Genomic DNA, 18524 nt, shown 5'->3' with positions numbered 1-18524 from the left:
CCGCTCTTAGTCTGACCTCGTCGGTCGGCCTCGAAGAGACGGCTTTTCTACTTTTGTAGAATTCTACAATAGGTTCAAACTATTGTTTTAAGTTCATTTGTAGTTTTTATAATTTTGGAGCAAACCTTTTCATTTCAGCTGTGTTTAAAACCACAGTTATAACTTAAATGTCTTGAAAGTTGTTAACCATGTTTAGCCCTGTTTTATCCTCAACAAATAAAGACCTTTCGACCTACGAATCATAAAAGCAATACTTACTGGGTTGTACAGTGTTCTTTAATAATTGGCACAAATCAAATACACAGACTTCATTTCTCCAATGAGATGAATTAAACATGACAACTCCACAATACTTTGACCATCCTCATGATTCAGCACACAGCTAACACTAAAATCATGCTTATGTGAACACGTTTACATTGCTAATACTTTATTTTATGTGTAGCAACAGACTATTGTGACTTGTTTCTGAATTTGACATTTTCTCTTTGCTCTTAGTCCAGACCCCCTCAGGAGTCATAACCAAAACCACTGAAGTGTGTTTACACAAGGAGGGAAACAGCTTTGGGTTTGTGATGAGAGGTAGGCAGATGTTTTCTTTTTTTTAGCTGTAGCTTTTAAGCAGTGATTTATACTTATTGTATTTTGGTATTTTAGGAGGCTTCCATGAAGACTGGCGCAGGTCTCGTCCTCTGGTAGTTACTTACATCAGACCCGGAGGTCCTGCTGACAGGTGAGGACATGGATATATATATGTAGCTATTTATGTGGCTTGTATACTCAAATTATTGTATATGTACATGCATGTCTCCACATTGTGTGTATACTGATTTAAAGCCCAGTGGATATGTGTTTTACTCATGACCTCATCTTCATCCTCAATGAAAGCATTAGTCTCTTAACCATATGCAGTAAAATTTTAAATGCAGGATTTAAAATCAGCACATGGTTATTTCTTTTGCATTTGTAAATGCTCTGATCACTGCATGAAACTGTGGCTGTGGCACATATAGAAAACATTATCTTCAAAGCAAAAGGGCACTGCTCATCCTGAGGCTAATGCGACATTGGACCTTCACCCATAAAATCTAAGAGTACCAAAATACTGGACCAAATATAATTCACCATCAAAGACTTTGCAGTCTTTTATCTAATTTATCCTTCATGTTACCTGGGAGGGAGCCATCGTGTGGAACTGTTTAATGAAGTACCTTGACTGGTGCTTAAATGCTCATATGACCATTGTTGTCTGTGTTTAATTTTATTCTCCTTCTCCTTTTGTGGTTCTTCAGAGACAGCACTTTGAGGGCTGGAGACCGAGTATTGAGCATAGATGGGATGCCTTTAAACAGAGAGAAGCACGCAGACGCTCTGACCATGCTGATGCAGAGCGGCCAGGAAGCTTTGTTCCTGATTGAGTATGATGTCTCTGTCATGGGTGAGCACACATACACACACACAGGGTGGAAGCATAGTAGGGCAGCATTGCTCTGAGGGTAAATAATGTGACTGTGTGGAGTGTCGGTGTTGGACCACACCAGGGGGGTTACACAGACCCGAGAGCACACTTCAGCAGGGAAGGGGTAGACGGGTGATATCACCTTTATTTGGCCAAGTATGTTAAATACACAAGGAATTTGTTTCTGGTGCAAAACCAAGGCAGCCATCATGTGCGCCAACTCACACCAGTGGTTCTAACCATCGGGTCAACTTGGGGGTTCATTGTCTTGCCCAAGGACACTTCGACATGTGGACTGCAGGCACCGGTTGGAGACGACCACTCTACCCACTGAACCACAGTCGCCCCATGATATGCTGTGTTTTCTCATCATGTGTGGGTCTCTCTCCTCTCCTGAATTGTAGCAGGCTTAAATTTTGTCTTGAAGTATATTACTTTTCTGTACCATAGTACAATACTGTGCAGGATCTAGTACTTGATTACATTTTTCAGGAACTTTCAGGAGCAGTCTTTGTTAGCAAGGATTTTCTATTGTATAGGTAATAGGCAGATATTTTGTTTTTATATGTAGCCCTACATATTTCAAGAGACAAGATGACTAACTTTCCAAGCAGTGTGGCACTCCAGTGACATAGTATTGCACTCCTAGAAAGTTGTGTGATTCAGCAGAGGCAGATTTATAAAGGAATGATTAAATCTGAGCAGCAGAGGCTGAAATATCCTGAGTTTTATTTCCTCTGATATATCAAGCCCCAAAAATGCTGGCTCCTGCATTTCCCAGATGGGAGTTTACCTGGCTAGCTTCGAAAACAAATTTATATAAATAATGGAAGTTCTACTTTCACCTCCTCTAGAAACAATCAAACATTCAAGGCAATAGACAGAGTGATAAAACATAATGGTCTAATAATCAAAATATCCCAGACATTTGGGCCAGAAAGCAGTAAAAGCCTGATTATAACATCCATTCAGTCGTGGTCACTACTTCTCAAGTTTGCACACTTTGCACCTGTCTCTGTAAAATAGGACAGGTCACCAAGGACAGTTGACACACATTTTCTTTCTGTGTGCAGACACTTAGGATTCAGACCTCCTGCCTCCAGACTGAACCCGTCAGGGGGAGTTGACAACCATAAGATATATTTTAGAACTGAAATCTGTAAAAACCCCAAAAGAAGTGTTTGGTTTACACTGGTTACAGGTTTCAGTTGCTTCAGCCCATTCTCAGAAACATTTGAAGCTATCATCAAAGACTTACATACCACCAGCAATGCACTTTATTTGTACTGCAAAAGATCATCAGTGACTGAAAACATTTTTAACTCCTCATTTGGAAGTAAATAACTTCATCATCGAGTTCATAACTGGATCCAAAATGGCAGGTCCCTTTATCATTGGTTAGGTTACTGTAAACATCTAAGGAACTGTGTTAAAATGACAGAAGACAAGAAAACTGATGACAATAAAAACAATAAAAACAATTTCTTTATGTAATTCTTTATTGAGACAGACATACAGTACAGTAACCCAGTAATGAAGTCAGATACTGTACCCTATACAGCCAACTGAATGAACTCATGTTATACAAACACCAGTTTTAACAGTGTCCATACTGTTGGTTTCTCATTACTGTAATGTTTGCCCTTCCCACAGTGAGAACCTTTTATATAACAGTAATGTAAAACAAAATGACTAAAATGAAAGTACAAGTACCACAGCTCTCAGTCCAACAAATTCACATGTTCATGATACCTACATAAAAACAATCTTTTTCACCTGGGGTGTAAATATCTTTGAGAAATAATGGCTGAGGAGTTCGAGAGCACTTTATAGAACCTGGATCCAGCTCCAGATTTACTTTGCATGCACAGTTTTTATTTCACTCAGCACAATAACAAAACAAATTTCAACTAGTTTTTTTTAGTATCAAAAGACCTAACTTCTTATTCAAGAACAGCCTATAGCTTCTTCTAATTACATTATTAACATCAGCTGATCATTTTATTACAGATTTAGGGATTATAATCACCAGATATGCACTAAACTACAGTGATTAATTACCCCCCTGTAGACATTCTAGTGGTGTGCAGAAGAGACTAACTAAACAGGAGACAGAAATGAAAAATTTGATAACTGTGCCTCAGTCAGAAAAACTATAACAGTGTAAATCTGTGCGCTCATCTGTGCCTGTTTTGGGGTCTTTTCATTGTTAGTTAAGATCGTAAAAAAGATGTATTGGTTTCTTGGTTTTAGATGCCTCTAGTAATTGTATTGGTCTCCAACCTATCTGTGTGCATGATCTGTTTCAGAGGCAGTGCAGCAGGCATCGGGCCCTCTGCTGGTGGAGATAGTGAAAGGTCCATCTGCCAGCCTGGGGATCAGCCTGACCACAACAATATACAGGAGCAAACAAGTTATTATTATTGACAAGATAAAACCTGCCAGCGTGGTGGAAAGGTAAAACCCCCTTTTATATTTTACTGCTCCACATCTATCAGAAACATCCCTGTCACAATCTGACTCTGTCTGGCTCTCTCAGGTGCGGAGCGCTGCACGTAGGTGATATCCTCCTGTCTATAGACGGGACCAGCGCAGAGCAATGCTCCCTGATGGAGGCCACACAGCTACTAGCGAGCACCTCAGATGCTGTCAAACTAGAAATTCTTCCAGCTAGTCAGAGCAGACTTCCTGTCAGGCCACAGGACACAGGTATTTTCTGCAAGTGACACAAAAAATGTCTATGTGAGACATTGCATCATGAAATGGAGAAGGATGTGGAGATACAGCACTCAACAGACACACTGAATAAGAATATATGCAATTATACATCATTTAAAACTCTTGCTATAACAATTTTTTCATGATTGATTTCCTTTTTCAACTACTCAGCTCCTGTGATGTCTTCAAACCGCTGAAGACATACACACAAACACTTTCCAAGCCTTTTCAGAAAAACACTTCTTCTGTCGGTTCAAAGTACAGCACAGGCATCACAGAATTACATCTCATCTTCCAAACCTTCATTTCAATAATGATTTGGTTCTTAAATAAAGCACTGTGACATTATGATAAGACAGTATTTTAACAGATTCCTTTTCCCCAAGGATAAGGCATGATTATACGATGCAATTTGTCCAATATCCTCTGGGGATTTAATAAGACTGATATGGCCACTGAGAGATTAGGAGTTAATGTTTCTTTCCACTAGCATGGATTGAAAACACCATTTCTCTGAGCACTCCCCCTGGGTGAGCTTAACATAAGCTGGCAGAGCCAGAGCTTTATAGGTTTGATGGAGTCCAACAGAAACTGGTTCACTAAAAAGGACCGCAGGTTCTCCTGCATGTATTCTGATTATATATGATCTGATTTAACCAGGTTCACTGAGTAAAGCAAACATCCCAGGCATTGCTGTAGTCACCCCAACAAATCCTCTATGCATGTTGTCAGAGATTAGACCCCATGCAAATGAAGCAGCAAGGATTACTGTCACATGTAATGTACAGTGACAAATTTAGCTGCATTAATCTGTAAAGGAAAGTTAATTACTGAGGTGTGGGGCATGCAGTAGGTCATTTGTTTCCCTTTGAATGATTCATAAATACAGGCTTGAAGCAGTAAGATGTCTTTCAGAATTAACATCTGCTTTCCACTTAAGCCAATAAAAACGTATAAAAAAAACATGAATACAAATATGCAAAAGATTCAAAACACTTAGACCAAACTGTCTCCCAGGCAGATGCTTAGACAGACATCATCAGCAATCAAGCTTTCAGCTGTTTCCAATCAAGGTCGAGCCACAAGCTTCCCAACAGCCTCTTTCACTTATTCATCATGCCCAGTGGTGAACTTACTCAGGCTGCTTTTGCACTTTCAGGCTCTTCTGAAAATAAAATGATCAAAATGAGCTTCAGTTTGCTCTCAGCTTTTTGGAAGCTTGCAAACAAAAGTAAGATTTTTTTTAAGGCCACTTCCCATTCATCAGCATGTGTAACTGATTCTCAGATCCTCATCAAAAGACATTAAACCACATTATTTAATCTAGTGTACCATGACGAAAACATTAAATATCAATTGCTCTTCTCTGAATTACCCTCCAGACATTATGTGGTGCTACAAATTTGGACACAGGAATGAAAATGTGACTTCATGGGTAGAATTTTTAAAACTGTGTACAACAAATTAGTGGATCTGGTTTACTTGATGGATGTGTTTACCTCCTTGATGCTGCAGTAAAGGTGCAGAAGAGCAACCATCATCACTGGGACCAAAGCAGCAACTACTGCCATGCCCCACATGGCAGCCACAGCAAGACATGGAGCAGCCCGAGCCACCCACACAACCAGCAGGACCTCTGCAAATGTAAGTTATCACATATGACAGCACTGCTGCTGGCGAGACACCGTAGCAGGACGAGCATTGCTTAAATCTTTTTCAGATGAGCTGAGAGGTTTATTCCCAACACCGCTTCCACATTTCTTTATTTGTTGCATGTTACAGTGAGTGTAGCCTGCTGATGTGGATGAAGTGTCAGGGTTATGTGGCTTTATTGTACCAGCCTTTTGATACAGATAGTGCTATGTCTTCTTTCAGCTCTGGTGAGTGGTGGCTTCTCCCCTTCCTCCACAGCCACCTCAGGCTTCAGCAGCCAGAGTAGCAACACGGTGCATTGTCCCATTCCTGCAGCTGCTCCCACCAGCCCACGTAGCTCGACTGGCAAAAGGAGGAACAGGAAGAAGGACCACAAGAGCTCACGTAGGACAAACTGCAAGCCTCTTCTTTTTTCTCATGTTAAAGCGTTGGTTCAACAAAATGACTGCATCTTCATTATTTTGTGGTACTTTTAAGGTTTGAGAGATTTTCAAACCAATGCCAGTTTATTAGGTACACCTAACTAAAGTTAATATTTCTGATGCCACTGTGTTTTGAATATTTCAATATCAAAGAGGGCAAAGGAGGTCGAAGGAGCCATGAGTTAAGATAAGACCATCTTTCACAAAAAGTCTTTTAATGGCCTGACATACCCCTTTATAAGAAGTCAGTGAGTCATTAGACACTGATTGGTCTGAGAGAAGTCCAGATCTCACCAGCATCATTTATATTAGTGTGTTCAGAAATATAATGGACTGACAGATTAAAGTGTATCACATCCAAGTTGGAGATTTTGTTTGTTTTCTAGATTCACTGTAGAATTCAAATGAGCATTTCTGTAGGTCAGATTCATAAAATAATCCCCCAAAACCTTTCTTTATTCATTTGAAGTATTTATTTTCCTTTTTATTTAATAATCTGACCGAAGATGTGAGTCTTTTTCTCATGTTAAAGCGTTGGTTCAACAAAATGACTGCATCTTCATTATTTTGTGGTACTTTTAAGGTTTGAGAGATTTTCAAACCAATGCCAGTTTATTAGGTACACCTAACTAAAGTTAATATTTCTGGTGCCACTGTGTTTTGAATATTTCAATATCAAAGAGGGCAAAGGAGGTCGAAGGAGCCATGAGTTAAGATAAGACCATCTTTCACAAAAAGTCTTTTAATGGCCTGACATACCCCTTTATAAGAAGTCAGTGAGTCATTAGACACTGATTGGTCTGAGAGAAGTCCAGATCTCACCAGCATCATTTATATTAGTGTGTTCAGAAATATAATGGACTGACAGATTAAAGTGTACCACATCCAAGTTGGAGATTTTATTTGTTTTCTAGATTCACTGTAGAATTCAAATGAGCGTTTCTGTAGGTCAGATTCATAAAATAATCCCCCAAAACCTTTCTTTATTCATTTGAAGTATTTATTTTCCTTTTTATTTAATAATCTGACCGAAGATGTGAGTCTGTCTGCTACACATCCTATTAGCACTGTCACTGTGGAAATGTTAGCATGGTTACAGGTGCATTTAGATCAAACCACCACTATATAGCCTCACGAAGAAGCTAGCATGGTGGTAGACTAACAGTTCGGTCTAATTAGAAATGTAGGCAATTAAATTGCTCAGTACCTTTATTCGTGGCATTGGTAGTTTTGGAAGTTTTGCAGCTAGTTTTGCAGCCTGCATTGCTGTTTTTGACATTTATGAAAGATAATTATAATTTCTTTAAGAATCCTTCACAGCTGAAAGCTTTTTGCGTAGTGGTTGAGTCATTTTTTTATTTGAGAGAAGTGATCCTTTACATATTGCTGCAGAGCTGTTAAAACACCATTCTTCTTGTTTTACCCCTTCCTGCATGAACAGATTTGACTGATTGCTGACATAAACATGTCAATGATGCTTTTTTTCATCTCCCACAATCCCTTTCTTGCTCTGTTTATCTTCCACATCTCTGCTAATATCTCTCTCTTATGTGTCCCTTCCCTCCCTCTCGTCCTCAGTTTCTCTGGCAGCTAGTTCTGTTGGCCCAGGGGGACAGGTTTTTCATGTGGAAACGAGCGAGATTGTCTTGAGGGGGGATCCACTCACAGGTTTTGGGATCCAGCTCCAGGGGGGTGTCTTTGCCACAGAAACTCTGTCTGCTCCCCCAGTCATTCGCTTTATCGAGCCAGACAGCCCAGCTGAGAGGTAACGCACTGAGACACCTAACAAGTAAACAAATATCATATAGTCACCGTGAACTAGAGGACCTTAGTGCTGCAGTCGCTCAAACTGGCAATGAAACACTACATGTGAAAAAAGTCTAATTTTAGCCTTGTGTCTAAATTACATTTTGTCTGAAGGCAGGAGCATTAGAGCTGTTTAATGCAGCAGTGATTCTCAAACTGGTGTTATGGTTCCACAAACTGAGTCAGAAGACTGAGGGCTGACAGGATCATTAAAATCAGAAAATAACATTCTGTCTGTTGTGCAAAATTATGCTTATTTTTTATGTCTTATTTAATCTTAAGTCAGTGATTAACATGGTGCTGTGGTTGTGGTGGATGTCAGCTCATCAGTGTATGTCATTAGAGGTGAGTGCTGCTCTGACTGAAGCCTCTCACCTCCTATAACCCAGTTAGATAGCATATTAATTAATTCTATTGCCACAGTAAAAACTGCCATTAAGCCTGCCACACTCTAGTCAACTCCATGCTGCTATCCTCATAAGCCTTCACTAAAACTGCGTCACATGTGGAGCCCTTTTTCATGGTGCGTACGGCATGTCATGAGGCCCAGCAGCAGTCATAGCTCTTTACTGCGCAAGTACTGTAGCTCCACTAATCCTACTAGAAGTTACCAATTATTTCTTAAAATTTCCACTCTCCAAGAACCTTTGAAGAATTCTTGAATGCTCTCCTTGTGTAAATTATGGCTACATTTGTGATTAATCAGAAATAGAGAAAGCCCAAGTCTCCTGAAGCACAAGGGCACCCTGTGAAGGTCTGGGTTTAGTTTAGCATTAGCAGATGTTAGCATGATCAAATGTTAGATTTATTACACATTATCCTTTGTGCATTCATGCAGTAAGTGCTTTGTAATGATGACACCCCCTTACACTGCTCCAGTATGTATTGTATTGATCCATACTATATGTTGCAGTCTAATTAACACACAGCTCTACTCATTATCTGCCCTTGTCTTGTAAGATTAATGGTGTTGTCTGTACTGGTAGCCCAGGGCCCCTGGTCTTATAACATGATTAGTCAAAAAGCATCTGGACAGTAGTGACTCAAGCACAGCATCCGACTGTGATGTTAGTGTCTCAGCCTCCACACAAGGTTAACGAGCAGCAGTGGTTATTGAATTAATGTTAGTTGACAGTGCTTCTCTATTTACCCTCACAGGGGTCTGATTAAATGTATGTGGGTTTTTATTTTATCCTGTTTGTGTGTTTTCTTGCTGAGGTATTTTTCAAGTTACAATAAAGTCAGTTTAAAATCTATTTGCCAGGTCTTGAGGTTACATTTCACTGTATGGATGGCATTTTAATCATTCAGACAATGGGATGTGGTGTTAAAGTTAATACACTATGTCACTGCTCAGAATAATTTTACTAAAAGGACAAATTCAAAACCTTGCAGACTCAAGTGTGAGAGATTGGAATGCTTTTTATTTTAATCACTCTTAATTCGTTGTCTTTGGGTTTTGAACTGTTGGTTGAATAAAACAAGAAAGTTAGGGAAGACAAGTTGGTTTTTGAAAAGAACCAAGTGAGACACTTAATTAGCATGTGTTTCATGGAGATCTCAATCTCAGTGACATCACACGAATAAATAAAGATTGACTGACTAATTTAAAGACTTTTCCTTGGGCTTTGGGGAAACTAATGACCAATTTTCACTTTGACATTTATCAGTTGATTAATGGTTTAATTGTATAAAAACTAACATTAAATGAATCGGTAATTAGAATCCTTTAGTTGCAACCTGAAAGTAATCCGGTTTGACAAGCTAACTTTTCTTTTTCATCCTGTTACACTTGCACCTAATTATGTTTCTTCAAAATATATTTGTTTTTAATATTATATGAACTCTTTATGGTAAAAATGACTTTTTTACCAGTTTAATATAGGTTTGTCTTGTGTATTTTTCTTTGTGAAGGTCCGGGCTCCTGCAGGTTGGAGACCGACTTCTGTTCATTAATGGGATCCCAACTGAAGATGGCACTCTGGAAGAAGCCCATCAGCTACTCAGAGACTCTGCTCTGGCCAATAAGGTCACAGTGGAGATTGAGTTTGATGTTGCAGGTAGGCTATCATAAAGAAAAGAATTTCATTGTGAGACAGTTGTACAGTCTTATCTTCCTGTGTGTATTTATCTTTATTTTAAATTTCAATCAGAGTCAGTTGTACCCAGCAGTGGCACCTTCCATGTTAAACTACCCAAGAGGAGAGGAGTGGAGCTGGGCATCACCATCAGTGGTGAGTTTGGTTGCAATGAGACAAACAGAAGGGGGCAGTGTTGCTCAATAATATTCCACAGATCTGCATATTGCAAATATTCTTTGAGTCAGTGTTCTGTGATCAATTAGACTTTCAAAAGTGTGAGGGCACATGACTCATTAACTCTGAATAATTGAGGCCTGTATTAGCATTCGTCATTACTCTCTATGCTCTAAGACACATGCAGGAAGCCAAGTATGACCACCGTAACAAAAAGTAAAGGATGTTAAGTGATTTAAATGTTTAGAGGTAGTGTTATCATGAATTTATGGATTTATCCTACATCCTAATTAAAAAAAAACACTTGAAATTTACTACTTCTTTTCCAGCAAGTAAAAAGCCTGGCAAGTCCCTCATCATCTCTGACATCAAAAAGGGAAGCATAGCACACAGGTATGTCCTGTCAGCATGCAGTGCTGATAATATTACTGACTAACATTTTGTTGTTCCAGCTCTAACAGCAACAAGTCTCTTTTTATTTCTTTCTTTATTCTTGTTTGGGGTTGATACAAAAGCATTCAGTGGCTTTCTGTTCTGGTGAATGTCACATTATTGACATAATTCTCAGCACTTCACAGTTCAGGGTAAACTAGAATTTCTCAGCTTATTTTTGATTATTAGTGAACAACATGCTGTAAAATTGTTTTGCAATTCCACTGTGTAATAGAAGACTAATTGGATTGAGCTATCAAATGTGCATCAGTAGGGCAGAGCAACTCCATTTCAGAAGAGCTCAGTGTTGAGTAGGTTGAAGGTGAGGTTACGGTCACCCCCACAGATCCCAATGAGACACCAGGCTAATAGGATTCTGACGGCTCCCTGGTCCCAGTTAATAGCTGTGATCCTCTTGCTCTTGTATTCGGTAGAACAGGCACTTTGGAGCCTGGAGACAGGCTGCTGGCCATCGACAATGTGCGTCTAGAGAACTGCTCCATGGAGGACGCCATGAAGGTGTTGCAGCAGGCAGAGGACATGGTCAAACTCCGAATCCAGAAGGATGAAGACAACATTGGTACATTAATCACCCAAAACACTAAATTTCAGTCTGGCATATAAGCAGTGGTGAAAAGTGATCAAGTACATTTATTCAAGTACAGTACTCAAGTATAAATGTGTCCTTTATTTGTCCATTTGTACAAGTAATTTTGTTTTCTCCAAAGATAGTTTTGTCTCCACAGGCATCATTATATCTCTTAAAAAGCATATGGGCGGAGTGGAGCAGTGAGAATTTCCACTCTTCACTCACTGAGCTGTTGCCTTCTGGGTTGGGTGTGGGCATGCTTCAAGCTTCTGGTGTGAGCGCTATGGAGCAAAACTGAATCAGGACATTGGACAACATTTCCTTCTTTTTAAAATAAAGCCACTCTACACTATGTCCAAAATCCACCTGCTCACACTTCTCACTTGCTCATGGTTCGCTCACATGCTCTGATCTCTCATAATCTTGGTTCTTATGCACGGTATCTACTGTGTCCTCATTTGCTTCAGATGAGTTGGAGATGTCAGGCTCCATAATCTACACAGTTGAGTTGAAGAGATACAACGGACCACTGGGCATCACAATTTCTGGCACAGAAGAGCCCTTTGACCCCATTGTCATTTCTGGCCTCACCAAGAAAGGTCTAGCAGAGAGGTGAGGTGTAGCAGCTCATGGATCAAGGTTTTTGAGAAGAAATTTACACTTAACATTAGGTTAGGACCAGTACAGTCTGTAGTGACTCTGTTTAAAAAATGTTTTTCCCAATAAGAGAGTAAACAATAACTGTCTGGCTTTTTTTCTATAACAAGAAGCCTCTTTATTTTTTGTTCAGGCAGCACACTGGCACCCTGACAGGTTTGCGCCCCACCCGTTGTACTGTCTGGTGTACTCTAGTGTTTGTCTCCTCTGCTCTCCTAACCCTGCAGGACCGGGGCCATCCATATAGGGGACAGAGTCCTGGCCATCAATGGGGTCAGTCTAAAAGGAAAGCCACTGAGTGAGGCCATCCACCTCCTGCAGATGGCTGGGGAAGCCGTCACCCTTAAGATCAAGAAACGAGCAGAACGTATGTTTGGTTTTGTCATAGCAGGTTGAAAAAAATAATTTTGTAAATGCAATTGCAGAAATGACTGACAATAATAGTTACATTATGACAACATTAGCATGTGTTTCATGGACCTAGGACATTATTTCTGATGAGCGGGTGCCCTTGATGAACCTTTTCTGAAACTTAATAGGGAGTGGAAGTGATGCAGTGTTTTACTGTAGTGTTTTAAAAGTGTCACAGTGCATTTCGTCATTTAATGCTCATATGAGTCACTGTTTGTTCCCAGAGTCCGATGGCCAACAGGCTCCAGACAGAGAAACTGGGTTTCTAAGTGATACAGAGGATGAACTGACAGAGTCCAGGAAGACCAGTAAACACTCCGAGATCTACTCGACCACTGTGCCCAGTATAGACTCTGCCATGAGCTCCTGGGATAGCTCGGGGTTTGACGCAGGCTACAGTAGCCAAGGTGAGGCCCAATGCATGTTCGCTGTCTTAGAAATGATTCATTTCTGATCTCATATCCGAGCTCATTGGATCTCTTTCTTGTCTTTCTTGTTTTTGTTTTGTTTGTCTTTGCTTGCTTTTTTTTTTTTTTTTTTTTTTTTAAGGGACATATCTTCACAAAGCATCTGATATCCTGCTCAATCCAAATGACTGGAGGCACACAAAGCACAGGAGCCAAACCAGTTCCAGCTCTTTTTGTTTTGTTGGTTTTTCTTTCTTTTTTTTTTTTTTTTTTTTTAAGGGACATATCTTCACAAAGCATCTGATATCCTGCTCAATCCAAATGACTGGAGGCACACAAAGCACAGGAGCCAAACCAGTTCCAGCTCTGCAGGTTTAGTCCACCACTCAGCGCTGTATGATGGGAGATTCACTGAGGATAAGTGGAATAAGACGCCCGGGTAAGTGCACAGGCCTGCATTTTCATCCTGGCAGTGTCTTCTCTTACATCAGAGCAGCTTTAAGTGCTTTTGATTTCAAAGCAGAGTTTTATTTTATTTAAATCATTGTGTGTGTATACATTGTGGTGATAAAGTTGCTAAGTTACTCGAGAACTGCATTTAAGTCAAATTTGCTTGAGTGTCTCCATTTAGTTATGAGAGCTATAGTTGTTTTTTTTATAAAAAGATTAAACCTGTCTTTCTCAACTTTCTTGGTTTGTGACCCACAAAAAGCAACTTTTGACTTGGGCCTTTGTCACAGGTTTCAGATGTCTGAGTTGTTAGCAGTCCATCGAAGAGACACTTCCCCTCTGAACTTTTCAGATGGCTTCATTTAAATAACTGTCCAAAGCCCAAACAGATCAAATAATTTATTTCACAGAAAGTCAAAGATTAGAGAAAAATGTAAAAAATAAAAATATGCATGCAACAACTCTACAGTATACAGTTAAAGTGGAGATTGTACTGCAGAGCGAGTACTTTAATTTGTAATACTTGAAGTGTATTTACTTTGGAATTCTGGACTTGTAATGGAGTATTCTTACATTCTTGTTCTGGTACTTTTACTGAAGTAAACCACTGTATAATTAAAAACTTCTTTCTTTTAATTTCTTTTTGATGTTTGACAAAATTCAACTGCACTAAATTACTTTTCTCTTCATTTTCTGTTTTGTGCCTTTCCCAACTGTGCTTTTCTCTTCTTTCTCAGGTATTCTCTCTCTCATCTGCTTTACTAAATGTCCCCAAGCTCTTTGGTGTTTCACATAGCTGTATCTTTTTCTGTCACCCCTTGTCCACCAAAAACATTTTCTCAGAAAGCACCTAAAGCTCCCAAGGATACATCAGCCTCATCTGTCTCCTCATACTCGGCTTCTGTTTTTGTCCCTGAACATCTGTCACATCCTTTCAATTTTGCTTTTTAATTTTTTGGGTGGCATTACTTTTGTAAAACTGAACACTTTTTAAAGTTTTATCCAATCTAGCGGACTCCTCAGTGTTGAGCTGCCACAAGAGAGAGAGTTTACAATAAACTCTCACTGTGGGCTTTCAAAGGGACTGTCCAGTGTGCAGCCCAAAAACTGCAATTCCCATGCTGCTTTTGTATGCAGCACCATCCTCCAGACCACAGCGCTGCTCTCATGTTGTGGTTCCTGCGTTGTCATAGATTCGTCAGCCATGGCACCCTGAACCAGGAGGACAGCTTCTGGTCCCAGGCTCTGCAGGACCTGGCGACCTGTGGCCAGTCAGAGATTCTCAGAAAGCTGGAGGTAGGTCCACCCCTCCTGCTTCTGTATCCTTTCCTCCTCCATCTGCTTTGTCCTGCTCACATATTCAAAGACTGTTGTTGGCCTAGATGAATATGCACAGTGAAACATTCCAGAGTGTAATCTGTTATTAAATTTGAGGAAGGTCTCTGTGTGCACTGCATGAATGATTATACAGTATGTGTGATGTGTTTTTGCTGGTTCAAATGGAAGTTGTTTTTTGTTTTTGTTTTTTTATATTCACAATACTCTCTTTAATCATCCCTTCATTTTATGCTCTATCAGGAATCCATGACAGGCAGCTCTCTCAGTCTGTACCTAGAGGAGACCAAGACCAGCGAAGACTCTGTGTTTCAGTCTGAAATTAGTCCCGTTAAGAGCGACGGAATCTGTGCTCAGTCTAAGAACAACAGCAACTTGAACTTGTCAACTGGGGCCAGACATGGACTATCCAGGGGCAAAGGGGACCCCTGCAATATTTTGTCCCCTACAACTCTGGCACTGCATAAGGTAGTTTAGTCACAGAGTGACTAAAAATTTTGCATTCATGTAATTTGTTTCAAAACAAAACTGATAATGTTTTACATTACAGTCTACATATTACAATGTAAACATTATTACACAAGTGGCACCACTGAAATACTTACTTGGTGCCCACAGGTGTGTACAATGGTGAGGAAAGCATCTGTGTTTAGGAGAGAAATAAAACTAAATTAAACTCTAAGTACTTTCTAAATTGCTTAACCAGCTTTGTAACTTTAAGGTTCCTTGTTTGCAGGTGACTATAAGGAAGGACCCTGAGAGCCATGACTTTGGTTTCAGTGTATCAGATGGGCTTCTGGACAAAGGTGTTTATGTCAACATGATCCGTCCAGATGGCCCAGCTGACCAAGCAGGCTTAAAACCTTTTGACCGCATTCTCCAGGTACTTATTAATTCCTTTTTTATTTTGTACAGGCCAATATCACAAATTACAAATTTGCCTCAAGGGGCTTTACAATCATTACAGCATGTGATGCCATAGACCATAGAACTGGATAAGGAAAAACTCTGTAATAAACCTTTAAAAAAAAGTGGGAGAAACCTCAAAAAGAGCAACAGAGTAGGGATTCCTCTTCCAAGATGGACAAACATGCAATAGATAGTCTTGTGTGGAGAGTAAATCAACATAAAAGATTTACAATAGCCTGGATAACCAGGATGACAGAACTGTATATTGCGCTACAGTATATGCATATATGGTCTTTAAATAAACTTTATAAAGAGTGTTGTCTAACTGGTTTTTACTGTTTGGTTTGTCTTTTTGATGTGTTATCAGTCACTGTGATGGACAGTCTCTACACAGAGTCCAGCTCTTAAAGTTTTTCATTGCTCTGGTGTCATTCTCGCTAAAAAAACTATTGCCATTAAAGCAATAAGCACATTTCCTAAAATGTCTTCCTATTGTTTCTAAAGAAATGTGACTGTAGTAACATGCTGAATGGTAAATGATTTAACTGATTCTAATCTTCCAGGTGAACCGTGTGCGGACCAGGGACTTGGACTGCTGTCTAACTGTGCCCCTAATCATGGATGCTGGAGGCAACCTGGACTTGGTCATTAGCAGGAATCCACAGGTGGCAGCAGACACCGGGCTATTTGACTGTGACAACCCCACAAACTCAATATTGTGCTTTCCTGAGCACAGGACCAATAGTATTGCCCTGTAATCACAAAGACAAACACTAGCTGGTGAAACACCATAGCACTGGGACCTGGGACACACGAGTCGCATACGGTTACATTTGTCACATGCACACACACACAGCATGTAGGCTTCCTCTCACAAACACAAGCATCCACTCTGACAGCAACTCTCACGCACAAAGTTACAAGTACATGTGTTCACTCTTGTTGGGTTTAGTCACTGTGTTCACAAGATGCAGTTCAGCTCACTCGAAGACTATTAACCCAGTTCTGTGAAGCGAATTTTTTCATTCTACAAAATAATGCACATGCAATGTTTTATACACAAAAAACTGACACACAGGGTGTTTGAGGACTCCGGGTTCAAGGCATGTTATGTTATTTCAGCCATCTTGGCTCACTGCCCTCGTTTCCAGTCTCTCCTCCACACTGCCCGCCCTAGAGAAGGGACAGTGCCTCCAAATAGACAGAATGCTCTCTGCTACTTGCCAAGTATCATTAACTATATTTTAAAGGTCCTTAAATCTTAATACCACAAATGCTTGTGGAGACATTGTACCCTTTCTCTTTGAAAGCAGATGTCCTTTGATGGCTGGATAGTTGGCATTGCTCCAGAGAGGCCCCACTGTTCACATACAATATGCAACATTTTGAATTTGGTCTAAGACACATTAACAAATTTGTTTTCGGTTTCACATTGTGCACATTGCATTAGCATACTACTCACATTTTTTTTTATCATAAGCTAAGACTTCAATTTTCCCTTTTTAATTTTTCACATTTTACTTCCACTGTATGAATCCGAGGCTCTGTGCTATATGCGGCATCACACCAGAATAAGTTTGTGGTCTGTCACTAATGCCTCCTTAAGAATAACATACTTTCCCAAGCAGAGGATGAAACGCCATTCACTTTACAGTGATGACTGATTTCACTCCTCATCTGACTAAAAGGCTCATTGGTTTGTTCTTCTCTGCAGTAGCTGTTTCCCTACCAGCTTCTCCGAGCATGTTTAAGCGTGTAAGGCTTGACCTCAGCAAGTAGCTCCTCTTTGACATAAAGAAATAGTGGAGTAATCCATGTTTACTCCCCTAAGAACTTTGAGTGCTCTCATTGTTTCTATAAAGCACTGTGTATAAATCTGGCTTCTCTGGAAATGAGAAGAATTTGTTTCATTTTCTTGTACTGGCTGATGCTATCGGTTATGTACTGTCTTAGTAGGAGTAGCCACAGAGACTGACTCCTACATGACTCATTCAATGTTTCTCATTCTGACTGCAGTCTTCTATGAAATGTCATGTTGCATACGGATACCTATTTTTAAGGGGTTTTTTTAAATTAATTTATTGCTTTGTACCTTTATTTTACTGTAATGCATGAGGACATGCAGTATTTTGTTTTTATTCACAGCACATACAGTACATATAAACTGTGATACTGAATGTAGAGCACAGTTTTTGGTTAAATTCCACATCTCTGAATATGTCTGGAGCCAGTTTAAAGGAACTTGGATTTATTGGATATTTTTATTTTTGTTATTTAATTTACTAAGAAATATTTCTTTTTATGAGATTAAAGTTATGAAACCATAGTTGGTTTGGCTCTGGTTTCTCAGCAGTGTATATAATTAGGCTGTCCCCAGAGAGGTTACTCATACTGACCCGGAACATGTGAACACTTAGGTGTAATGGAAAGTGTTACTGGAGATTCTCTATCACTTACTGTTGTGTCAGACTGAAATATCTCAACTATAGCCTTGAGAGCGTATTCATACATACAGTATATAATTTCCAGAGGATGAATTCTGACTACTGATCCACTGCCTTTTCCTCTAGTGGCACAAAAATGTTAAGACATTTCACTTAAAAAAAAAAAACAAAAAAAACAAATGTCAAAGTAACGACTGGGTGGATTGTGATGAAATTTGGTTCATACATTTGTGTTTCACTCAGGATGAACTGTAATAATGACGTTAGTAATCACCTGCCTTTTCACATAGAACCATCAGGTCAACATTTTATATTTATCCCTTAATCTGGTTTTATGACCAAATATTTGCACAGTCAACAAGTTTCCCATTAGTCTTAACTGTACTTTTGTGTTTATTTCTAATTAGCTCTTGGTAAACATGGTGTAAATTAGCTGCTAAATGTCATGCCATCTTCACATATTGTTTAAAGTATAGTGTCAAGCAGTCAAGTGGGGGAAAAAGCATTCATGTCAGCCTCTGACTTGTAATTCTGCAATCTAATTATTTGTTGTGACTTTAATGAACACCATTTCCCA

General features: G+C 39.6%; 1 protein-coding gene across 1 annotated transcript in view; it reads left to right on the top strand.

Annotated features, from left to right (window-relative positions):
- The window catches only part of LOC109964630 (glutamate receptor-interacting protein 2-like), a 29054-nt gene extending 11227 nt beyond the window's left edge, over nt 1–17827 (top strand). The window contains exons 5-25 of the mRNA XM_020608069.1: nt 499–582; nt 658–733; nt 1293–1438; nt 3769–3916; nt 3999–4168; nt 5693–5821; nt 6053–6214; nt 7831–8017; nt 9973–10118; nt 10212–10292; nt 10643–10706; nt 11180–11325; nt 11802–11946; nt 12219–12358; nt 12627–12809; nt 12952–13044; nt 13089–13248; nt 14453–14555; nt 14838–15062; nt 15331–15477; nt 16067–17827. Of these exons, the coding sequence (XP_020463725.1) occupies nt 499–582; nt 658–733; nt 1293–1438; nt 3769–3916; nt 3999–4168; nt 5693–5821; nt 6053–6214; nt 7831–8017; nt 9973–10118; nt 10212–10292; nt 10643–10706; nt 11180–11325; nt 11802–11946; nt 12219–12358; nt 12627–12809; nt 12952–13044; nt 13089–13248; nt 14453–14555; nt 14838–15062; nt 15331–15477; nt 16067–16261 (2930 nt within the window). The 3' untranslated portion in view covers nt 16262–17827. The remainder of the gene's footprint in view (nt 1–498; nt 583–657; nt 734–1292; nt 1439–3768; nt 3917–3998; nt 4169–5692; nt 5822–6052; nt 6215–7830; nt 8018–9972; nt 10119–10211; nt 10293–10642; nt 10707–11179; nt 11326–11801; nt 11947–12218; nt 12359–12626; nt 12810–12951; nt 13045–13088; nt 13249–14452; nt 14556–14837; nt 15063–15330; nt 15478–16066) is intronic.
- The last annotated feature ends 697 nt before the right edge of the window (nt 17828–18524 follow it).

Source organism: Monopterus albus, unplaced genomic scaffold, assembly GCF_001952655.1.
Source record: "Monopterus albus unplaced genomic scaffold, M_albus_1.0 scaffold91.1, whole genome shotgun sequence".
NCBI classification, from domain to species: Eukaryota; Metazoa; Chordata; class Actinopteri; order Synbranchiformes; family Synbranchidae; genus Monopterus; species Monopterus albus.
This window is presented reverse-complemented; position numbering and strand designations above follow the sequence as displayed.